Source organism: Elephas maximus, chromosome 5 (assembly GCF_024166365.1).
Source record: "Elephas maximus indicus isolate mEleMax1 chromosome 5, mEleMax1 primary haplotype, whole genome shotgun sequence".
Classification (NCBI taxonomy): Eukaryota; Metazoa; Chordata; class Mammalia; order Proboscidea; family Elephantidae; genus Elephas; species Elephas maximus.
The window spans coordinates 87,314,541-87,338,551 of NC_064823.1; the positions used below are offsets into that span (position 1 = coordinate 87,314,541).

Here is a 24,011-nt window from a genome sequence, read left to right on the forward strand (position 1 = left end):
GATGCAAAGTGAATGAATATCTCTGCAATGAAAGTACTCATATCTAGATTAAAAAAAAAAAATCATTTGAAAAAGAAGTAGTGAAACATAACAATGTAGTTTTATTTTGATGAGGATAATTCTTAAACTACAGTTTTATACAGAATAAGTTAATGGTTTTTTCCATGTGCAATTAAAATATAAAACTGCCAGGGGTGGGGTGTTTCGGCAACTAGTGCATGGCTTAAACACTTGCGTCTCAGATCCCTTCTTACCTTGAGATTCTATGATAAAAATGATGCTGAGTACATAAAGCTACAGAGTGTGGTGGCTCACTCCATATCCCAGACAGTTCACCTGCAGGAGAAGCAGACTACAGAATTTTCATGGGAGTTTTGGCAGCCATTTTTAAATCAGTCAATAAATATTTTTTGGATACCTTCTATTTGCAAGACACTGTGCCTAGCACTTTAGAGGATTCAAAGAATAGGGGTGTTTTCCTGAAGAAGTTTTCAAAATTGTGTTTTCCCATATTTCCAAGATCTTCTTACGAAGTTGTCCTCAGCAGATTTTCTTCTAAGAAACTCCTTAGCGTTAGGAGGTAATTTTTTAGATAATTCTGAGAATTTTTCCACTTCAGGCAAGGAATATCAAGATAATAGGTTAATAATAAATGCCATTAAAACAAACAAAAAACCAACGCGATATATATCCTAAACAAGGCAATATAGAAATATCTACTTTACAAAATAATTTACACTATTTAATCCATATACCAAGAAAGTGTGTCTGTCGAATAATTCTACCAGGACATGAAGAGTAAGTCTTTGTGTTAGTAGTAGTGATTCTATGCCAGTAGAACCACTTACACTGTATTAGCAAAGAAAACTAACCATTCAGTGTTTGTCTTATTTGTTTAGGACAGTGTTTCCCAAAATATACTTTCCAGATCCTGCAGATTATGAGTTTGTGACAGGGTGTGGCAAGTCCTAGTCTCTTTTTATGAATTCTCAATCCCAGAGTGGCAATTTCTTCAGTCCTTCACTCCCCACTTTCCTAAGCCTTGTCCCCAGGCTGCTAATTCTGGGTAAGTAGACTGTCTTCCCTCCATATTCCTCCTTGAATGTATTCCTCTTGCTGAGCTGTGTCTACCTGGTAAAGGCCATAAGAAAATTAAAAACAAAAGGAGGTATCAGTGTCTAATATTTCTGAAATATATTCTACAGCGATGGTTAGGCTGGGTCAAGAAAAAATTAGGGTAGAATTTAGAGAGTGGATACAAAAGAGGGGAGAGAGACAAGGCATGTTAATGTATATAAATTTTGTAGCAGGAAAAAAGGAGAAGGAGCCCCAGTGGTGCAACAGTTAAATGCTCAACTGCTAACTGAAAGATTGGTGGTTTGAACCCACCTGGCAGCTCCATGGGAGAAAGACCTGGTGATCTGCTCCTGTAAAGATTACGGCCTAGAAAACCCTATGGGGCAGTTCTACTCTGTCATATGGGGTCACTATGAGTTGAAATCGACTTGACAGTACTTAACAACAACAACAACAACAACAAGGGAAAAGGATAAATTAAAGAGAAGAGAGGAGTCAGAGAAGAGAAGGAATGATTGACAAGTGATATATTAGGAGACAGAATAGAAAGGTGGGAAGAGAGATATTAGAGAAAGTAGATATAGTGAAAAAACTAGTGATGGTCAAAACTTAGTATGTAAGGAGTGATAGAGAGGAAGAAAGATGGGGAATAAAAATGGAAAGCTAGACAAAGAAGAGTAGAGAGAGAGGAAAAAAAAGAAGCAAGGAAGTTAAGAAAAGAAATAATAAAGGAAAAGAGAGAGGAAGTGGAAGAAAATATGTCAAAAGAGAATGTTAACTGTGTGTTGGGTGGGGGACCTCTGACAAAGACCAACAAAAGAAAAAAAAAATGTGCAACAGTTAACGACTATACTGATGTATAGACTTCCATACATAAAACGGAAAGTTCATTTGCCTTTCAGTCTTGCAAAACTAGATAATTTTGCAAGAATGGGATTTTGAGAGAAAAAGGAAGAATCAGCAAGTAAAGGGAAACTAACCTAGAAAAGTGGCTTCCAAGTTTTAAGGCAGTGGTGGTCACGGGTTTCCTGCTTTTAAATTCTGTACTAATTTATGACAATGGCAAATCCAATGACCCCCAGAGGTCCAACCTCATTAGCACCACCTGGGCCACTACTGTTAATTCCCTGGGACAAAGAAAAACTTAGAGGATCACCAAGAAGAGGGTCAAGTACTTAATGGAGTTTTAGGGGAAAAAGTTTTGGAACCAGTGGTATAGAATATCAGTTATTTTCCTTCCCTAAAAAATGCTTGGTTGAGATGATCCCTAAGCCTGAAGTAATAAGCAGTCTTGTACCTGGTCCTGTGGATTGGATTCAAATGGAGTGTGTTCACCTGCATTAAGTGTATTTACATCCACACTATTAAACTGTGCCTCAGTAGCTACCTCAGCCAATTCAGTAGGAATAATTGGATCCCCATCAAATGGGCCTTGTCTTCCATTGCTAGATGGAGTCCCAGTGCCAGAGAAGTGATGCTTTGCTAATTTGCCAAAGCATGGTAACTGTAGGATGCTAGGTGCCCTCTGTGGCTGCCTGTCACCCTCGTTTCCTAGGACTTCGCTTTGGATTGCTTCTGGTTTAGGATCTTCGTCAGGGGTACCTATAACAAGTTGCTCAGGAATAAGGTCAACAGTTCTTTCATTGGGTTGGTTGTCTTCAAACATTTGTTCCTTAACATTGTTCTCATCTCCGCCAAGATCACTTTTGAGACATGGTGCATTCAACTGAAGGGAGCTGGTTTCAGGAAGAGGCATCATTCCCCTTTGGCCCAGTTGATTCTTTATAGAACATGGTGCATTCCTCCTTAGAGTGGACACATCATCTCTAAAAGGACTTGGGTTTTGGCTTTCCCCAGGCAGCGTCTTCTCTGAGCTGTTCCTTGGGTCAGGTAGGATGCTTGTAGGGGAGATGATATGTCTTGCATGCTTAGTATGACTACCTTCTGTATATAGAGGGCTGGTGTCTTGGTTCTCCCCTGGTGCAAGACCAAAGGATGGAGTGTAGTCTTGTAGAGCAAGTGGATTGTCCTTGGGCCCTGTGGGACCACCAGCACAGCAAGGACCTCTTTGACTTAGGTGAAATAAATTTGCTTCTTCTTGATCAGCTGGGTAACTTTGAGGAATTAAGTCTGGGAAAGCCAAATGATCCCCCTCTGGTGAATTTAACCTAGTAATTTGCATGCCATAGTTCAAATTCTCACTGTCATGCCAGGTTGGATTTTTCTGAAGCCCAGCTGGGGAGTTACTGGAATAGGGCTGGCTCTCTTTATAGTCTGGTAGGCTAGCTGGAGCTTTGTGTAAATTTGTTGTCTGGTCCCAGAAATTTCTGTTAAAATATGGCCCTCTTTCATTCAGTCCTTGAGCTTGAATCCTGTGGTCCCAGGAGTTCCAAGAAGGAAATAGAGTGCTTTCTTCTCGTTCATCAGCATTATCAACAAAATAGCCCCTGCTCTCCACAGGTGGTGGTATAGTAGGAGCCGTATTATATGGTGGAAAATTCTCATCTGGGCCCCAGGGGTAAAATTCACCATATGGAAAATCTTCCTTGGGTTTCGAAGGATTATCTAAGGAATAGGGAAGGTATTCTTTTGGCTGATTTGAGGCATATTGTTGGCCTTCGTAGTGCCTAACTGTTGGGCTTACTTTAAAGCTGGACTCCTCCTTAGCCCATCTCCCTGGTCCTGGGAAATGTTCATCTCCAGTTGGGTCAATTGGGTCCTCTTCATCATAAGGGACTGTCTCTTTCTGGTTTGGAGTATTCACGGGGTACAATGGATTTTCTGGTTGCCTCATGGTATTGAGAGAATCACCTCTCTCATCCCATGTATTGCTTCTAAGGTATGGTGAGTTTTCCCTGGGATCATAGGGGTTATATTCAGAGTAGAAAACACTTCCTCTAGAGCCATGGGAAGGATGAGGCAAAGGTTCTTCCTGTCTTCCAGGGTCTTCCTCAAGAGTTGGAGAGAGTTCCTGTTTGTTCCAATGGTTTCTTCCAGCAGGAAAATGTTCTCTTGCAGGGGAAGGAATTTCCTCAGGGTATACGGGATGATACGTACCGTGCTTTAATTCTGGCCGATTAGTTTGTGATTCATATGGAATTCTCCTTGGTTCTAAAACAATCCCTTTGGGCAAATACTTGTTGTGGGTTTGTCCATCAGAATTTTGAACTGTCCTGGGATCTCCTCTTGGGTAATAGGAGTTTTCTCGTTGATTGATAGAATTAAAGCTTGGAACTTGAATGTTGCCCTCAGAATGAGGCAACTTGTAATTTGATTTATTCAGTCCATAATCTTGAGAGTTTTTCCAGGGGCCAGGTGGATCCCTTGTAGGAACAACTACTCTTTCTTTGTGACCTAGTGTCTTCTCTCTTGGATTTTGGATTTTTTCAGAGCGCCCAGCAGTACTATGTTTGGTTCCCAATGGGGCAACATTGGCTCCCACAGGGTATTTATTTGGCCACTGAGGCTTTCTTCTGAAATTTGCTGGGTTTCCTGCATGATTAAGATAATTACCTCTTGAAATGGAAGGGTAAGCTTTGCGATAAGCTGGATTTCCTGGACGAGCTGCTTGTTTGCCTTCCAAAGTAAAGGAGTTCCACCGAGCACCCCTTTGAACTTGTTGATTTCGGTAAAAAGGCCCATTTTGTCTGTGACCCATGGCAGTACCAGTAGGACGCCATTGTCGTCCTGTAGGAAAACCTCGGACACTAGGATGTGGATAATTTTCATGAATATTTGGGTGACTTTGTCTCCATGGAATTTGACTTCTTGCTACTCCCTGGTTTGAAACATTAACCGTAGGGGGAGAAATCCCATTTTGAGATGTAGGGTCGTTTCCTGGGTTTGGACCTTGACTGTTTCCTGTTGGGGTGGTGTCATTTCCTCCCTTACTCCCTCCAGGACCAGGCACATTTGCTTGGGTTGAATTAGTCTCAGGAGCAGTTGAATTAACTGTGGGTTCTGTAGCTGGACTCTCTGCTTTAGGGGGATCTTTTTCTTTGGGTTTTTCAAAATCTTGTTCAAACATCTCTTCTGAATAATAAGGTGGGCGACCCCCAAATCCATGATATCCAAAATATCCAAAGTAAGGATTCTGTAGGAAAGAAGACAGAAATCAATAATTACTCTTTTTTCCCACCATGGTATCGTTTGGAATTTTTTAGTGTGATAGGGAAATCCTATCAACACATATTTCTTTTACACTATTGGCTATGCTTTCTCTCTTGAAATCTGATGCTTCCTTGGTTTCCATGACCCTACTCCCCTCTGGTTCTCTAACTTTCTGACCACTTTTTCTCAGCCTTCTCTTCCTATGCCTGGCTCCTAAATCCAAGATTTTAATTTTTTTAAAGGGGTTGTATTCTCCATCCTCCTCATTCTTCTGTTATCATTTACACACCTGCTTTAGCCGTCTATTGCAGGCTCATACCTTCAATTTCAACACATGCCAGTGACTCAGAAAGGCATATGTCTGGTTCAGGACATCCTCTCCTAAAGGTTGAGGCAACAAGACTGCTCTGCTAAAGCTCTTATAAGTACCTGCAACTGAATGTATCCAGAACTGGGCTTATGTCCCCCCAAACCTTTGTCTCCAATATTCAATATCTAATCAACATTTACCACTATCTATCCAGTGTCTCAAGTTTCTGATCTCTCCTTTATTTTCCCTAGACAACCAATGAACAAGTCCTATAAATCCCAAACTTTCAGCTTTGTCCCCTCCCTCTTCCTTTATCCTTAGTACCCTTGAACCAAAATGGATGTCAGAAGAGACTCTGAAACTTGCTCTTGAATGTTGAGTAGCTAAAGTGAAAGGAAGAAATGATGAAGTAAAAGAGCTGAACAGAAGATTTCAAAGGGCAACTTAAGAAGGCAGTAAATTATTATAACGACATGTGCAAAGACCTGGAGATAGAAAACCAAAAGGGAAGAACATGCTCTGCATTTCTCAAGCTGAAAGAACTGAAGAAAAAATTCAAGCCTCAAGTTGCAATACTGAAGGATTCTCTGGGGAAAATATTAAACGATGCAGGAAGCATCAAAAGAAGATGGAAGCAATACACAGAGTCACTATACCAAAAAGAATTAGTCGATGTTCGACCATTTCAGGAGGTAGCATATGATCAAGAACTGATGGTACTGAAGGAAGAAGTCCAACCTGCACTGAAGGCATTGGCAAAAAACAAGGCTCCAGGAACTGACAGAATACCAGTTGAAATGTTTCAACAAACAGATATAGCACTGGAAGTACTCACTTATCTATGCCAAGAAATTTGGAAGACAGATACCTGGCCAACCGATTGGAAGAGATCCATATTTATGCCCACTCCCAAAAAAGGTGGTCCAACCAAATGTGGAAATTGTCAAATAATGTCATTAATATCAATGCATGTAAAATTTTGCTGAAGATCGTTCAAAAGCGACTGCAGCAGTATATCGACAAGTAACTGCCAGAAATTCAAGCCGGATTCAGAAGAGGATGTGGAACCAGGGATATCATTGCTGATGTCATACGGATCCTGGCTGAAAGCAGAGAATACCAGAAAGATGTTTACTTGTGTTTTATTGACTGTGCAGAGGCATTCGACTCTGTGGATCATAATAAATTATGAAGAACATTGCAAAGAATGGGAGCTCCAGAATACTTAATTATGCTCATGAGGAACCTGTACATAGATCAAGAGGCAGTCATTTGAATAGAACAAGAGAATACTGCGTGGTTTAAAGTCAGGAAGGGTGTGCGTCGGGGTTGTATCCTTTCACCATACTTATTGAATCTGTATGCTTAGCAAATAATCCGAGAAGCTGGACTATATGAAGAAGAGCAGGGCATCAGGATTGGTGAAAGACTCATTAACAACCTGCGTTATGCAGATGACACAGCTTTGCTTGCTGAAAGTGAAGAGGACTTGAAGCACTTACCGATGACGATCAAAGAGCACAGCCTTCAGTATGGATTACAACTCAACATAAAGAAAACAAAAATCCTCACAACTGAACAAATAAGTAACATCATGATAAACAGAGAAGAGATTGAAGTTGTCAAAGATTTCATTTTACTTGGATCCATGATCAACATCCATGGAAGCAGTAGTTAAGAAATCAAAAGACGCATTGCATTAGGCAAATCCGCTGCAAAAGACCTCTTTAAAGTGCTGAAAAGCGAAGATGTCATCTTGAAGATTAAGGTGTGCCTGACCTAAGCCATGGTGTTTTCAGTTGGCCTTATATGCATGTGAAAGCTGGACAATGAATAAGGAAGACCACAAAAGAATTGATGCCTTTGAATTGTGGTGTTGTTGAAGAATATTGAATATACCATGGACTACCAAAAGAAGGAACAAATCTGTCTTGGAAGAAGTGCGGCCAGAATGCTCCTTAGAGGCAAGGATGGCGAGACTGCATCTTACATACTTTAGACATGTTGTCTGGAGGGATCAGTCCCTGGAGAAGGACATCATGCTTGGCAGAGTACAAGGTCAGCGGAAAAGAGGAAGACCCTCAACGAGGTGGATTGACACAGTGGCTGCAACAATGGGCTCAAACATAGGAAGGATAGTGAGGATGGTGCAGGACTGGGCAGTGTTTCATTCTGTTGTACGTAGGGTTGCTATGAATTGGAACCAAGTCGACGGCACCTAACAACAACAACCCCTGAACTGTTGCAATAGCTTCCTTACTGGTTGCTGTCTATGTAGTCTTACTTTCCTCTGATCCTGCCTCCACACTGGCTATTAGATTAGTGGAGGTTGAGGATGGGTGGGTGGGAATTTTGTCACTTTCCTCTTTAATTATGTCTTTAAGTAGTTCTTACCTGATAGGATAAACTCTAAACCCTCTAGCATAACATATAAATTAGTACAGCATGATGCTAAGGAGTGGGGATCTAGACAGACCTGGGTTAAAATCCTTGTTCCACTAGTATTAGTAGTATGACACTGGGCTAACCTAAGTTTATTCATTTGTAAAATGGAGATAATAAAAATAATGTCAACTTCATAATTATTCTCAGGGTCAAATGCGGTAACATATAGAGGGCTTAGCTCACTGCTGCATACTTAGTAAGTGCCAAATAAGTGTTACACATTATAAAATCATCATCACCATCATCATCATATGGCCCATGGCTAATATATCCAACTTCATTTCCTCCCCCTTGCACTTTATGCAGTTGCAAATCACAATTACTTCTAGTTCTCTGAGTATTTATTCTGTGTTACAATTTCTTTGCTCATGGTTTCTTCACACTGAGCCTTCCCCCATCTACACATTTATCCTTCCTGGCAAACCTGACTCATTCTTCAGGACTCAGCTTCGATGATACACTCTCTGTGAGGCTTCCCTTTCTTCCATGGGCCAAACTAGGCTCTACTCCCAGGTGTCTACAACAGTACAGACATCTGTTACAACAGCTATGCTTTTTGATTTCAGTTGTCTACTTTCCTAGGAGTTCCCACTTGATTCTGCAGTTTTTGTGTGAAAACATCATGCTTCTCATTTTTGCCCAGCACCTAGCACAGTGGGAAGCGTTTAATAAATTTTTGTTTAATAAATGATTTAATTCTCCTGAGCTTTGCCATTCAGTAGGTTTTTAAGACATTTGTGAGGCATTTAAGTCATCTAGCCTTTTTTTTTTTTTAAATACAGAGAAAAAGTATTTTTAGTCCCATTTGTGGATGGAGATGAGATAGACAGGTGAAAAGATATCTCCATGACCATGCAGGAAATCGGGTAGTGTCCTCAGGAGGGGGAATACAGACTTCTTAATGCCTACGCTAACTGCTTGAGTCATCCTGCTTCACTTGCTCATGTTATGTTTGTAAAAATTTGAGCTGCCAGTTTCCAGCCTGAATGCAACTATCTTAATCATTTTTATTTAGGATTATTTCACCATGCAGTTTTAAAAAGCCACTTATGCCATTACTGACATAGAAATCTTTAATGTCATTATTTTAAGAACAATAACCTCCAGCATTATTGGATTTCTGTATTTCATTGAGAACATATCACATATTTAGGGAAAAAGGGAGAGTAACACCATGGTGGGGTATTGTGCCACAATCACAAAAGTGACTTTTTTGATGACGTAGAACCCATACCCGTTGCTATTGAGTCAATTCCAACTCATAGTGACCCCATAAGACTGAATAGAACTGCCCCATAGAGTTTCCAAAGAGCACATGGTGGATTTGAACTGCCGACCTTTTGGTTAGCAGCCAGAGCACTTAACCACTATGCCACCAGGTGATGAGATAGAGCTAGGATAATTCCACAGTAGATCACTTTGTGACATATACATTTGGCTCTTCTAGTGTGATGTAGTAAAAAAGCCATTGGATAGGGAGTCAGAAGACAAGTTTTACCTACCAAGTTAGATAAGCCACTAAATTAGTAGGTGAAACTTGTTTGGGCTTCACTTTGAATGAAGTTAGATGAAGGAGTTAGATGATCACTAAATTCCCTCCCAGGGATAATATCCCAAGATGCTCTTACTTCTTTCTCTGTTTAGTAATTGCTTCATCACTGTCTAGCAGTGTCAGCATCAACCTGGAGCAAAGCTTATTAGCGTTCTTTGAGGGAGAGATTTCCATACATGTAGAGCATAATAATATATCACATTTTATTTTAGGTTCCTGGCTTGATTTGTTTTGCCTCTTTTTTTTTTTTTAAATCTTGGGTTCTTGAGCTACAAATTTATATGCTGGGTTTTAACTTTCTTAATAAATGGGGATCAAAAAAGCAGAGATTAAAGGGTTGTAATTCCTAATGGGGAAATGTAGCTTTATACTTACTCCTCCTTCTTCATTGCTGATTGGTGGGCGTCCATAACCTGGTGGTACCCTCTGAAAGATGAAAAAACCCAATAAATACAAGAGCAAACCACCTTCTATGCTGCCATTTATTTGTAAGACTCGAGGTGTCTTAAAATAGCCAAAACCAGGGCTTGGGTGTTAGCAATGTTAGCTTTTAGCTTCTGAGTCATTAGCTCCTACAGTCTAGCTATTAATAGCTGTAACATAATTCATCAGTGAGTACTGGTAAGTACAAAGGCCTCAGCTGGATCTTAGATTATCCTATTCAAAAGACCATGTATGGCAGCATCTTCTAACAATTGTCCCACGCTACCATTTCCAGCACACACACACACACACGCAGTGCCAACTCGCACATGCAAACAGAGATTTGGGTGTCATGGGAACCCAAACATCCATATTAAGACATCGAATAATGGAAATTAAATACTGATGTTATTTTTAGATGTGTACTTCACACTCAGAGTGATAAACTGACAATTCTTCTTTGGTTATTACTATAATATTTTTGTTTGACCAAGGTTAGTTTTCCCAATCAAGGTCAGAGACTGAGTTTCTGCTAAGGAATTGCTATGTAGTAGATGGGCTTATAAAGCAGCTCCAGCTCCCACAGACTTTCAAGGTGTTCTAGCTACTTTCCATGAGAATCATGTTCATATGCTTTGAAAATCTTTTCCTGGCACTGCCTTGGTTTCCTTAATTCAGTCAGTATGGCCAGTAAAACAAAGTCCTTTTTTTAAGGAAAAAAGAAGTAAAGAAATAAAGAAACTGTTATACCCTGAAATGAATTGTTAATGAGAAGCCTTCTTGCTAACAAGAAGCCTTCTTGGTTGTAAACCAGAGAAAGTAATGCCATAGCTGAATGAACAGTCTTTGAATATTTGTTGTTGTTATTGGCTTTTAATATTTATTTAATTCAAATAGTTTATTTTGCTATTCATATTTTTTAATGCCTATGATGCAACCTCAACATTATGTTTTATTTTAATGATTTTAAACTGAGGATTCTTACAAATACTGTTTTGCAAGATTCTTTATAACAACCTATTTGTGGCTAAAAATAATAAGATATGATGAAAAGATCTTAGTCTAACCATAGCTTACCTTATGATTTTCAAACTCCGTTTTGTCTCAATTCCCCATTAAACATAATCTTTGTGTTTTCTAAGCTCTCAGAGAAGTGGGAAATAGTAAAGAGGTATTAAGCACAAGTTTTTAAAGTTAATGAATTAAGTATTAGCAGTGATTTGGTGACTTAGGCTGTGTTCATGTCACCGATCTGAGTGAAAAATTTGTTTAAAAAATACCTTTACTTTTTCTGCATGATTATTGATATGAAGAGTTTGTTTCTCGCTCTCTTCTGATTGCTATATGGCATTCCATTAGAGCATATGTACTCATATTAGTTTGAGATATATAACATGATAATATTGTTTTTCACATCTGGTTTAAAGAAAATAATTCTCACCTGTCCAACTTGCCATGGTGGTTGTTGATAGGGAAATAGCCCATTCTGGAATGGTGGAAATGCCTACAGAGAAAGAAAGAATCAAAGAGATATGAAGTACAAAGAGTTAGTGAAAAATGAATCAACTGAACATAATTATTTGAAACCTGGTAGCCTACATATCCCTTTCCATTAAACTGATTTTTTTTTTTTTACCTAGAGCAGAGACAATAATAATAATAGCATTATTGAACGTTTATTTGCTAGCACTGTGCTCATCATTTTACACTGGTAAACTCATTTAATCCTCACGCAATCCTAGAAACTATATACTATTATTATTCACATTTTACTTAAAACTGTGACTTTCAGAGAAGTTAAGTCACTTGCCCAAAATCTCATAGCTGGTAAATGATTGAAGCTAGGATTCAAATCCAGGAGTGTCTTTTATTTAATTTTCTATTTCCTACATCTGGAATAGTGTTTGGTAATAATTGTTAACTGACTGAAAGCCAGTATCTTAGAAGCTCCACACTGGATGAAATCTTGAGAAACTATTCGTGCTTCCCCTTGTTTTAAGTCAGGACTACACTTACGTCATCCTCAAGTATCTTCCAGCGTTAACTTTTCAGAACAATATTTAGATCGTCAAACTATAGATCTGAAAGGGACTTAGAAACTGTTTAATTTACTACTCACAGGGAAACTTTAGTCTGGAAAGATGAAGTGACTTGCTTAAAGTCATACAACCAATAAGGGCTGGGGGTAGATCTTGCATCGTTGTTCCCCAACTCTCAGATTACAGTAGTGCTCATGTTACTGTATCAAGTTGCCTGTGTATTTTAAAAGGAGCACAGTTCTAATCTGACATACATGGAATTGTCATGAGTCAGAATCAACTTGACAACAGTTGGTCCTCATCTTTAAGGTAATAGTATTTGTGTAATTTTTAGCCAAACGGTGGCTAGAATTGACTCACCAGGCAGTTTTGTTTAGGTGGTTGCAGCATTACATTGAAAGAATTTGTCATACCTAAAGGTGGTATTGTGTACGTAAAAAAACAAAACTAAACTGGTTGCCATTGTGTTGATTGCAACTCGTGGCAAACCCATGTGTTATGAGTAGAACTGCTCTATAGGATTTTCTTAGCTATAATTTTTATGGAAGCATTTCTTCAGGCTTTTGTTCCATGGAGCCACTGGGTGGGTTTGAACCTTTAGGCTAACAGCCAGTTGCAAACCACTTGTGCCACCCAGGTTCTTGCCATCTGGTTGATTCCTTATAGTGACCCTATAGGACATATGAGAACTGCCCCATAGGGTTTGCAAGGCTGTAATCTTTATGGAGGAGCCCTGGTGGTGCAGTGGGACAGCCCAGGAAACCCTATGGGGCAGTTCTACCGAACCCTCAGGGTTGCTGTGAGTCAGAATCTTCATGGAAGCTGGAAGCTGGAGTGTCTGCTGGGTTTGAACTGCTCACCTTTTGGTTAGCAGCCAAGTGCTTAACCACAGGGCAACCAGAGCTCTTTGGTTCTTGCATAGCATATTGAGGAGCTTTGGGCAAAGTGTGTATGTAGGGGTGACGACCCTCCAAAGCCTTCTGAGGTACTATTTATTACTCTGACTTGGAGTGTTTCTGGGCAAGCCTCACCCGAGCTGGCTGGGTTTCTTCTGTGGGCTGAGGTGGGTCCTGTGTAGGCTGCTTTAAAGGCTGCTTTGGTGATGGCATTTTTGGCTGAGGCTGGTTCGGTTTCGGAGTCTCCTGGATTTGATTAGTCTTGCTCTGGCGTTTGAGTCCTGAGGGACCTGAGGGTTTCTTTGGGCGCCATGTATTTGGTGGTGGCTGAGGCCACGTGGGCATCTGGTACTGCGGGAAGGGCTGAGGGTGTTGCAGGCCATTTCCATACAAGGGGCCCAGTTGTGACATCTGAAAGGGAAGCAAATAACAGTAAACTCACACCAGGGGATGAGATTCAGGCTCTCCCCACAATAATGTCAGCCTGTAGGACTCAGCCAAGGGACTTGAAAATCCTATGAAATTTGACTCAACAATGGAAGCTAAAAAATGTTTAGCTAGAATTTAACTTGTTATCTTACAGAAATGAATTTTAGACCTCTACTTTTCTCCACTAGAACACCAACTAACCAAACTAACCACAAAGTAGAGTAGGCAAGAAATAGTAGTTTAAGAATTTGACTGACGGTTTTCTAAATCTGCAGCCCTGCCTTTTTCGCTCTACTTTGTTTGTTCTCATTATTTGTGAGTAATCTTGTATAATGTCTTTCCAGAACCAATTTCTGTTGTCTATAAAGAACACTTGAATTAGTGAATGATTTCAATTTATGTGAAAGAACAATAGTAAAGAATAAGGAGAAAATGTGGACTGTGGGGACAGTGAGATGAGCCCCTCACCCCTTGACACTCTTTTAAGGATGATATTGTAATCAAAGCATGTGGCTAGATAAACCTTTATAATGTAGCTATCTGGATATAAACAAGGGATCACCAGAAATAATATAAAGAGAACTTACATGCGGGGAGTTCATAAAGTGGAATTGACCATACCGCATCATCTGTGATCAAAAGAACCATTAATGTGACATAAAGTAAAGCATTTTATATGCAATAGACCCACAAATCATAAAAAATGTATTGAGTTTCTGATTTCAAAGTACAACATTCAAAGTTATTTTTTAATCAGTTATGCATGAATTTAAAATAAATATGCAATAAAAAAAAAAACTCCCAAGGCACTTTAATTTTTAACCCAGAATTATATTTTGAGAAGAAACAAAATAAAACAATAGAGAAAAAAGTTCTGGTCTGCTTTGAAGTTTTTGAATATTCCAGTTCTGGAATTCAGGATTTGAGAATGCAGTAATTACATGAAAAGATAATTCTTTTTTCTGGTGTGTATTGGATTTGGCTCATGATCCTGGGTGGGAGTCATATGAAGTATATTTACATGCACCAGCATCTACCTTCTAACAATCCTCAGTACAAATGGCTGCCTTCGCTAGCTAGCGAACTCAGGAAAGGAGCTAACCTCAACTAGATTTTAACACAAATCCACATTTACCTTAAAAAGAATCACTGAAGCACACAGATAGGATGACATGGAGGAGGGGAATTGCTACTTTGCCTTGATTTGAGAGTATAAACCTTTCAATTCTCCCTCCCTCTACCTTTTTCATAAGAAATTTTCTAAATCAGAATGTTTTCTGAGAGTCTTCTTTATGAACTTTCAGGTGAGGGCTCTGGAATGCTTCCGCCTTAATCCTCCTTGTACTCAGAAGATGCGCTTTAAGAAGAGACCGAACATACATACCTCTTCACTTTTACTGCTAAATCCAGGCATTCGGGGCATTGGCATCTGGAAGTGAGAGAGCATCAGTGACAAATGCAGAATATCTACTGAAATGAGCTAACTTATTATCCCCAAGTTATGCAATGATAGACCACAAAGAAAAGGCCTAGTTTTTTTTTTTTGTATTTTTTTTTAATACTCACTGGCATAGCAACGGAATTACCAAGCAGACCTAGAAAGACCAGGAGAATCTTCATTTTTCCATTTGATGCCTGGAATACAAAGTTGAATTTTATTTTCCGACTGGCAGGTAATTATGTTTAGGGCACTGTACACTTTTTTCGGCACTAGCCTACTTGTCTGTCAAGGAGAGTATAGAGATAGAGAGCTATGGGGGCCTCTGCTGGGAGTTACTTAGTTATTACCTGGTACTCTTCCAACCTGCCAAAAGGGCTGTATTAAAGAGGCAAGGTTAGAGAGAGACAAAGACAGACAAGGATTGAGAAAGAGAGATGTCACTAATGCTTGTGAAGACGGTACTGGAATGAGGAAATTAGAGCAAATTTAGGATACCCAAAAAATAGAAATACAATATGGACAGTTTTGAGTTTCTAGTTGCTAGGTTGGTTTAGAAAGGCATAGTGATGTTCAACTACATTTACCATAGAGAATAATCTTAGTTTTAATGAGGGTATACTTCAAAATCAGAACTTTGCACTTATTTCTAAGATTTGTAGACAACATTCCATTATACAGAGGCTAATTAGATAAATTGAAATATTCTGTAATCCCGTAACGCAGGACCAGACAATATTTTGTCCTGTTGTACGTGAGGTCGCCATCAGTCAGAGCCGACTTGACGGCAACTGACAACAAAATCTTTCCTTCTAGATCCTCCGTTGTTGTTGCTGTCATTATCATTACATATCATTATTATTTCACCTTTAAAAAAATCACTTTTGCTCCAGGGCTAGTCAGGAAAATAGGAAGAAATAGGCAGAAATGTAAATTTATCTCTTTGTTAGATACTTTGATTAAATACATACAGGAAAAAGTTGAAATTATAGACTTACATGGGAAGTTTTTATGAATTTCGTTACCTCACTCTAGTTAATTTTGCAAGTCTTGTATAATTAAGACTTTTATTTACATCTTTGAACAAGGTTTACTCTGAAGCAATTATTTGGGTAATTTCTTAAGAAAAATCTGTTCCTATTTGCATATACAATAGAAGAAAATGAAGGTTATAATCCGAATGATTCATTTTCATGGTATGTCGGATACAACCCAATTCTTAGCACAGTAACCAGCATATAAACCCAAAACCAAACCTGTTGCCCTCCAGTCGATTCTGACTCAGAGTAACCCAGTAGGACAGAGTGGAAACATAGGTTTCCAAAGCTGTAATCTTTATGGAAGCAGACTGCCACATCTTTCTCCTGCAGAGCAGCTGGTGGGTTTGAACCTCTGATCTTTTGGTTAGCAGTTGTGTGCTTAACCACTGAGCTAGCAGGGCTCAACCAGTATATAAAAACAACAATAATATCCATTGCCGTCGAGTCAATTCTGACTCATAGGGACCCTATAGATCAGAGTAGAGCTGCCCCACAAGATTTCTAAAGCTGTAATCTTTATGGAACCAGACTGCCGCATCTTTTTCCCGACAAGCGGCTGAGATTCAAACCACCAATCTTTTGGTTAGCAGCCGAGCACTTAACCACTGCACCCCCAGGGTTCCGAACTAGCATATAGATACCCGGTTTTTGTTCATTCCTTTTGTTCCTTCCTCCTTTTTTCTGGGTATGAAATACATCTAGTAGTGATTTGAGCCAAGGCTCATACTTGCTTGCTTCCCATGGAAGCATATAATTAAATGACACTCCCTCATTTTTATAATCTACTTTTTCCTAAATTTGTTTTCTGAATAACATAAGTAGATGCAATCAATTATCTTTTGTACATCAAAGAAATTGAGAGTGTAATTAGACAAAGGAAGCAGTAGTATGTAATGTCTTTCTTGCTAATTAAAGATTTTCAGAATTGTAATGTCATAAGAAACCCAAAACCCATTGCCATTGAGTCGATTCCAACTCACAAGAACCCTATTGGACAGAGTAGAACTGCCCCATAGGGTTTCCAAGGCTGTAATCTAGCAGCCGAGCTCTTAACCGTTGCAATGCCAGGGCTCCTTTTAACATCCTAGAGAATAAAAAATAACAACAATTGAAACTAGTGGGTTTAGTATAGGCTTATAACAACGCAAGAAAGCCAATAAAGAGAATATTGGTGAAGGCTTTCCTTCCTGCTTTCCAAAATTATGGATCAAGTTTTTTGGCATTCAATTTTTCTCTTGCTTACTGAGCCATTGCATCTCTATAGTAGCAATGCCGTAGGGATTCTCGATAATGTTTCTATGATCGTACACACGTAGGAGTATATGGTTTTTATTTTGCAAATATGAAATGCCAATCATTTTCTCTTTTGTAAATTTAATATATATTATGTTGGATGACTTCTAAAAGTCAAACAATTAGATGGCAATCTATGACTAATAATTTTTTTTCAGTTGAAAATAACACTCATAATGATTGTTTATGGGTTATAATAATTATCTACATTCTAACTTCCATTCCATCTGTGAACTCAGGGGCTTTGTGGTTCTTTTTGCATATTTAAATAGTGTTTTTTCCTCTCAAATATGCTTCTGATGACATTTAGCTTAATATGAGGCCCTTAAGTATTGAGAAAAAAAATGAATGAAAATACTCACCAAGTTATCTAGCTTAGAAAAAGAGGCTCCAGGCCTGCACTGCAGCAGCAGCATTTTTTCACCAAAATAGTCATAAGCCTTTAACAAATATATAGATTTAGCAGAATGAGAAACTCAAATATAGAAATCAAACAAATAAATAAAATGAATAACAAAATTTAGCTCTAAGGAAGCACATGTCATGTAAATCATTTTATCTGTACTTGTGAGTCGCCTAAATCAACCTTAACCTTCTGTTGCTTTAAGAGTTGAGGGAAAGCTAAACCAAGGAGAAAATGATCCAGCAGGCACAGTATTTTGAGATCCTTCTAGTACAATGTTGAGAAAACATGACTGCTCTGTGGGGAAATGCACAGAACATAGTATGCAATGATTTCTCAGTAGGTTATAAGAAAACGTGTAAGAAAAACAAATACAGCACATAAGCAAAGGAGTATAAAGTTTTATCAGAAGATTAGTCTGAAAATAATTATTACACAACTATTATCAAGGAATGTAATAAGGAAATCCAGAATCTATGAAATTAAATTCATTGTTTGTTAATTTATAATTTATGTGGATAATCTCTAATACTCACCCAATGCCAGTTAGTAGCTGCAATATACATAAAATAACTTGAACTTTGTTAGCCTGTCTTTGAAATATATTCCTAATGGTCTACGGTAGAAATGACTATGAATTTCAGAAGTCAGGGAGATCTCGAGGAAAAAGACACATTTATTTCTTAATAATGAAACAAAAATTCTTCATGCGGGTGTCACGTTCAGAACTAAAAAGTCTTAAAATAAAAGGATTCCTCCTTGTCAGAAAGCTTGGGATAGCAAGGTCCCATTTAAGTACTGTTGTAGACCTGTACAACCAATCAGGTTTGAGGAAAATGGTTTTGCCATCACAAGAGTTTAAGGTAAAAAAAAAAAAAAATCCAATGTAAAATTTGTAATGTGTTATTATAGGAGCTGTCAAATCAAGTCTCTTATTACGTATAATAACAGTTCAGGAAAATGAGCTTACAGCAGTAAGATTTAGAAGATGCTTTGCCTGGTAAATCTGGGGCTTTTGAAATGAAGGAATTTTGTTTATACAAAGATATTTAGGGAACAAAGGTGAATATTAAGTATATGCTATTGTCGTAAGTCTTTGACCATCAGCAAGAGGCAGGTAATATATACATTTTTCATTTAATATTATATAATTAAAATTAACCAGAATGTCATATCATGGGCAATTCAGTGATTTGCTTTCATTTGGGTTACATAAGACCACCCAAACATAGCATTTTTTTTTTATTTAAGTCAAACGTAGTTGAGACACTGGAGACTGAGAGTTTTGCAAGAACTGGGTAAAATGGCAAACTCTCATGCTAGCTTGACCTTATGAAAATATGAGCTGACAACTCACTAAAGGGGTCGTGATAAGGATTTTTTCCCTGAAATCTGACTTTCCATAATAAAGGTGTTCACTTCTAAATGAGTGGGAAAATTATACTTTCATTGACAAGAGCAAGCTTTGCTATCTTTCTGAACTTGGATTCTCTTGTTTTCTTACAGCTTCACAAGAGAAAACGCTTGTAGTAGTACTGTTTGCTTATTTTAACGTTGGCATTTTAAAATGAAGAGTGTTAGAATTTGATGAGAAACGTTGGTTCCTACTTGGTTTGACTTTGTACATCAGATCAGCCAGGGTTACACAGCGTGCAGCTCTTCCCAGGTGATGAAAGCTGCCGTGCCCTTCCTCCTGGGCCAAGTAACCCTGTTTCTTAGTCTTTCCCTCCATTTAGTATCAAGAAGAATAAAATTGCACCAGAATTTAATATGAATTTAAATTAAGCTAGAAATACCTCTTAAGTGTATATATCTTAAGATGTTCAGAGGTACGAATGCTCAAAATGCCTGGCTATCTTTGTCTGATTTTGTAGAAAATGAGTAACAATTATAATAACACTGTGTGTAGTTACACTGTGTGTATGTGGAGATGAATTTCCAAGTAGTAACGCACCTAGGAAACAATGTATGCTGGAGGCGAAATGGGAGTTATGATGCTGCCCTATGCCTGTGACAATTCAGGTAGAAGCTGGATGTTTGATTTTGGCCTTGGCCACGCAGGTTATTGGGAGTTGCCACTAACCCTCGTTTTTGATCTCTTTCTCTGTTTACCAGTGTTCCCTCTGCCACAAGAGTGGTTAGTGGTCATGGAATAATCCAAACTAAAGCCATTGAATTAGTGAACTCTTAGAGGTGGTGGATTATGATTGGGAAAAAAACCAAACAAACTCAAGTCTTTTTTTCTTAAACCACTAAAAAAGTGCTTAACTCCATAAAATCTTTTGAAACCAGTCCTTTGTGGCTTTTCCCCCTTTACTCCAATCATTTCTACTTATTTCATCAATTCTTTTTCCCTCCAAGCAATTACAACATGTTTATGATTTGGCCTTTTTAAAATATGTTTTTAACTTTACCTCTTTTTTTTTTTTTTTCTCTTCCTTTATATTCCCCTTCTAGTTCCTAAAACATACCATCTAAACTTGGGATTTGCCAAACCGTTAAATTATACATTAGAATCTGTGTGTTTCTTTGTAAGTGCATTCTTTTTTTCCTTTCCCGAAAGAGAATCCATATCCTCCAGGATCTGTGACCTTTCCTCTTCTGCCTGCCTCCAATAGGTATGATTCGTTCAGTGCCCTAGATTTTACATGCTATGGAGCAGTTCACTCTGTAGCACATGGGGGTGTCTTGAGTGGGAATAGACTCTTCAGGTGACATTTTTTTTTTTTTTAAGGGTCTTCTAAGGAGTAAATTAATTAATGTGTGGAAATTGCCTGGTGCCTCATAGGCACTGAATCAATAGCTGACTGATCAATATATGAAGGTCCTTTTATGGTTCTACATTGCACCTTATAGGGATTTACTAAGGATTTAAGAGTAAAAATGCAGTCATGGTGCCCAGAGCAAAAAGATCCTCTTCTCTGCAAAGGTGTCCATTTGAAGTCCTAGGAATTATTACTAGCACAGCACTCCAGTGCTGCAGGGCCATTGAATGAAGCACTTGAAATACAGTAATGTCTAAAGGCTCTGTTATTGGTGGTCAAATAGTGTCTAAGAATCCACAACCTTGACTTCTCTCTGAAACCACTGGCATAACATATTCTCAGGCCCTAAATGTAAAAAACTTTCACAGCATAATCTGTGCAGTTTAGTCCCCCTCAAATTAAAAGGTTGATAATGTTTCATTCCACAAACATTTCTTAAATGGCTTCTTCATATGAAACCCTGGTTTAGGTGCCCATCCAAGATATAAGGATAGGAATTTTTCTGAGTCAAAACTCAGTAGTGGCTTCAAATTCTGGATTCCACAATTTACTTGTTTGAAGATCTTGGTGAAATGGCTTAATCTCTTTAAGCCTCAGCTTCCTCGTTTGTAAAATGTTGATACTAATAGTATTTCCTTTGTGAATTTGTTGAAACTTTAATGAGATAATTCACTTAAAGCTATCTTAGCACATAGCTCAAAATTAAATAAACATTATCTGTTATTATTAGAGCTTCCTCAATAGCTGCTTCATTATGGGCCACTGACTATTTTCTAAAGATTTCTGAGGAATGTTTCACCTAATTGTTATTGTTTGTGAAAAAACAGCAGAAAACAAACGAAGAAAAAAAAAATGCCCAGAGATGTAATCAAAGTTCTAAATAAATAATAAAAAAAATAGAATATAGAAAAAACAAACTGGGTCATGTCGCTTAACTGCTTCTGTTTGGTTTAAATCCAGTTTTTGATTTACTGATACCAAAGTTACTTTGTGAAGTCAGTGAGTAGTTAGCTATCAGTGGATGGTTATTTATCTCTACCACCCTCAGAGGCAGGTTTACTTCCTGGAGCTTTGAGCTATAGGAACTCTCTTATGCATATTCGAGATCAGTTTATGTATGGAGCCTTTGTCTGCAGTGGTTAAACACTCGGTTGCTAACCAAAAGGTCAGTGGTTTGAACCCACCAATTGCTCCATGGGAGAAAGACGTGGCGGTAGGCTTCCATAAAGATTTACAGGTTTCGAAACCCTATGGGGAAGTCCTACTCTGTCCTATAGGGTCACTATGAGTCGTCGGGATTCAACAGCAACGGCAAAGATGTCCAGAATGGCTGGAGAAAAGAACTCAGGGGTAGAGAGTGGTAAAAGATGCAGATGAAGAGATGGTCAGAGCTAGTCACACAGAATCTCAGGCCAGGTAAAGGACCTTTCCATAAGACATTTTTGAAGGCTGCGCTTCATCAGTTAATATTTATTATGTAAAACTATACAGAGGAAATTTCTTCTAGAATTTCACTTCAGAAAAAAACTTGCTATCCTTGATGTGTATTATTTTCCTAGAGTCATGTTGGGGCATTGGAAGTTTAGCGGTAGATTTCGCCCCTTCCATGTGGGAGACCTGTGTTCAGTTCCTTATCAAGGCATCTCATGAGCAGCCACCACCTGTCTGTCAGTGGAAGTTTGTGTGTTGCTATGATGCTGAACAGGTTTCAGAAAGGCCTGGCAATCTACTTCTGAAAATTAGCCAGTGAAAACCCTCTGCATCTCAAAGTCTAATCCGCAATTATGGGGATGATGCTGAATTAAACAGCATTTTGTCCATTGTGCATGGGGTCGCCACACGCTGGGGGCCAATTCGACGTCAGTTAACAACGAGTCACGTTGCTAGTTGGGAGGACCCAGACCAGGGATTTTTCCATCCTTGATCTTGTTTCTAGGAAATTTCAATTATTTTCCTACAATCATTGTTATGGTTTATTTTCTCCTTTGCCATAACAAGAAGTATATATCATTCTGTGTTTCCTTATCCCTCTGGTCATTAGGAACTCAGAGCTAAATTTGATGCTTACTTCTAGCAGGTGTTTTTACCCTTACAACACTGAATTCAGGTTATATGAAGCCTAAGATAATACAACGACAGGGGCCCCTTTTAAGAAAAGTAGTACAAATTAGGTAAGAAAGTAATATTTGTTTAGATAAGAAATTGCAACAAATTTCAGAATTGAAAAAGCTGATAAACGGCATAATCATTGTGAAATCCAGAAAAATAATAATATTTTTAGTAACCGCCTGATACACCTGTACAGTAGCTTCTGATTCTGTACATTTTAAGCCTTGCTTCCCTTCCATTACCCACATATTTATAGTGCCAGGTGCCAAAGACACATTCATATTGCAATATGAATTCTGATCCTACACCTTTGGGTAACAATGTCAGAGTAGTAGGCACTGGGAGTTAGGCGTGAGAGGTAGGAATATTCCTGAAACCACCCTTACACGGGAATGGCAAGCAATATTTTGACTTATACACAGAGGTGACAGTGAATTAAATAAATACATTCCACTAAACCTAAATAAATGTATCCCCACCTCAACTTCCCAAAAGTGCCCATGACTATCCAGTGCCATTTGATTATAGGAGAATTATGATAGAGGGAACACAGGAGTGGAAAGAGACAACTGTCTTAACCAATTGTGGGTAAATTATGCCAAGACTTATGGCCATGGAAACACATTGCCTGTACTCCTCCTAGGGTGTGGAATATAGAGTCCTGAAGTTAAAGCTTCATTAGTATCTTTGCCTCTGATCTTACACTGAGTCTATCTGTGAACTTTCTTTCTGCTTGTACTCAACCTTCTAATTTTATTAACCGTATTACAGTTTCTTGCTATAAATTGCCTAAAATTCTTTTTGAAAAGAGATAGTTTAAGCAATTCAATTAATAAAACAAAAGAGTGAGGATAAACCCTACCTACTGTTTTTTTTTTTTTACTGTTTACATTACTATACTCATACAATATAAGAACCTTGAAACGTATAACAGTAATAGCTTCATTTACTATGTGCCAGGTACTGTCCTATACATGATTTATCTCATTTAATATTCACAAAAACCCTGTGAGGTAGGTACCATGATTTCTTCACCATCATTGAAGAAATGGAATCTTAAAGAAGTTAAATAACTTGCCCGAAGCCAAATGGTAGAATGAGGATTAGAACCTAGGTTAGGCTGTAGGTTAACCATTACATTACAATAGTTTAAATGTTTACAGTATGTATGTTTGTACCATGGGTATCAGGACACCAGAACCAGCATTTTATAAAGTCCTTATCTGTTAAAATAAAGTGGAATGTGGACGTAAATGAGATGGCTTTGTGACACTTCAGTTCCAAATACTTACACGAATTACGATTTTTTAAAACCCAATTGCATGGAAATGAAAAAAAAAAAAAAGTTCTGTTCCTCTTGAAAACACCAATGCCCCAACATCTAGGTCTTGGGAGTGTAGTGCATCCTGGGCAGTATGAATCAACTTTTAAATGAACAGTTAGTGCAGACTAGATAATTGAGTGAGTCAAAGCTTGTTAAGTCTATCACATCGTTTCTTACCAGACATCATCTAATCACTTTTTCCAGAAATGCTACCTTTTACACTGGCACGCCTACATTGAAATGATGCATACATTTTAAATCTCTATTCCTAAATAGGTCCGTATATGAGGATACAGAGTTCTGCTTATGGATTTTGTATTGTGTGGATTCCCGTTCCCATCAGTCACCACTCAAATTC

At 38.4% G+C, this 24,011-nt stretch overlaps 1 protein-coding gene across 1 annotated transcript; it reads right to left on the reverse strand.

The window, feature by feature from the left end:
* Nucleotides 1-2,344: 2,344 nt before the first annotated feature.
* Nucleotides 2,345-17,468, reverse strand: ENAM (enamelin). Its single transcript, XM_049886075.1, has 8 exons — nucleotides 17,415-17,468; nucleotides 14,848-14,916; nucleotides 14,666-14,710; nucleotides 13,869-13,910; nucleotides 12,988-13,263; nucleotides 11,359-11,421; nucleotides 9,870-9,920; nucleotides 2,345-5,170 (listed from the first exon to the last, which is right to left on the reverse strand). The coding sequence occupies exons 1-8, from the start codon at nucleotides 17,466-17,468 to the stop codon at nucleotides 2,345-2,347; spliced, it is 3,426 nt and encodes a 1,141-aa protein (XP_049742032.1).
* Between the last annotated feature and the right edge of the window lie 6,543 nt (nucleotides 17,469-24,011).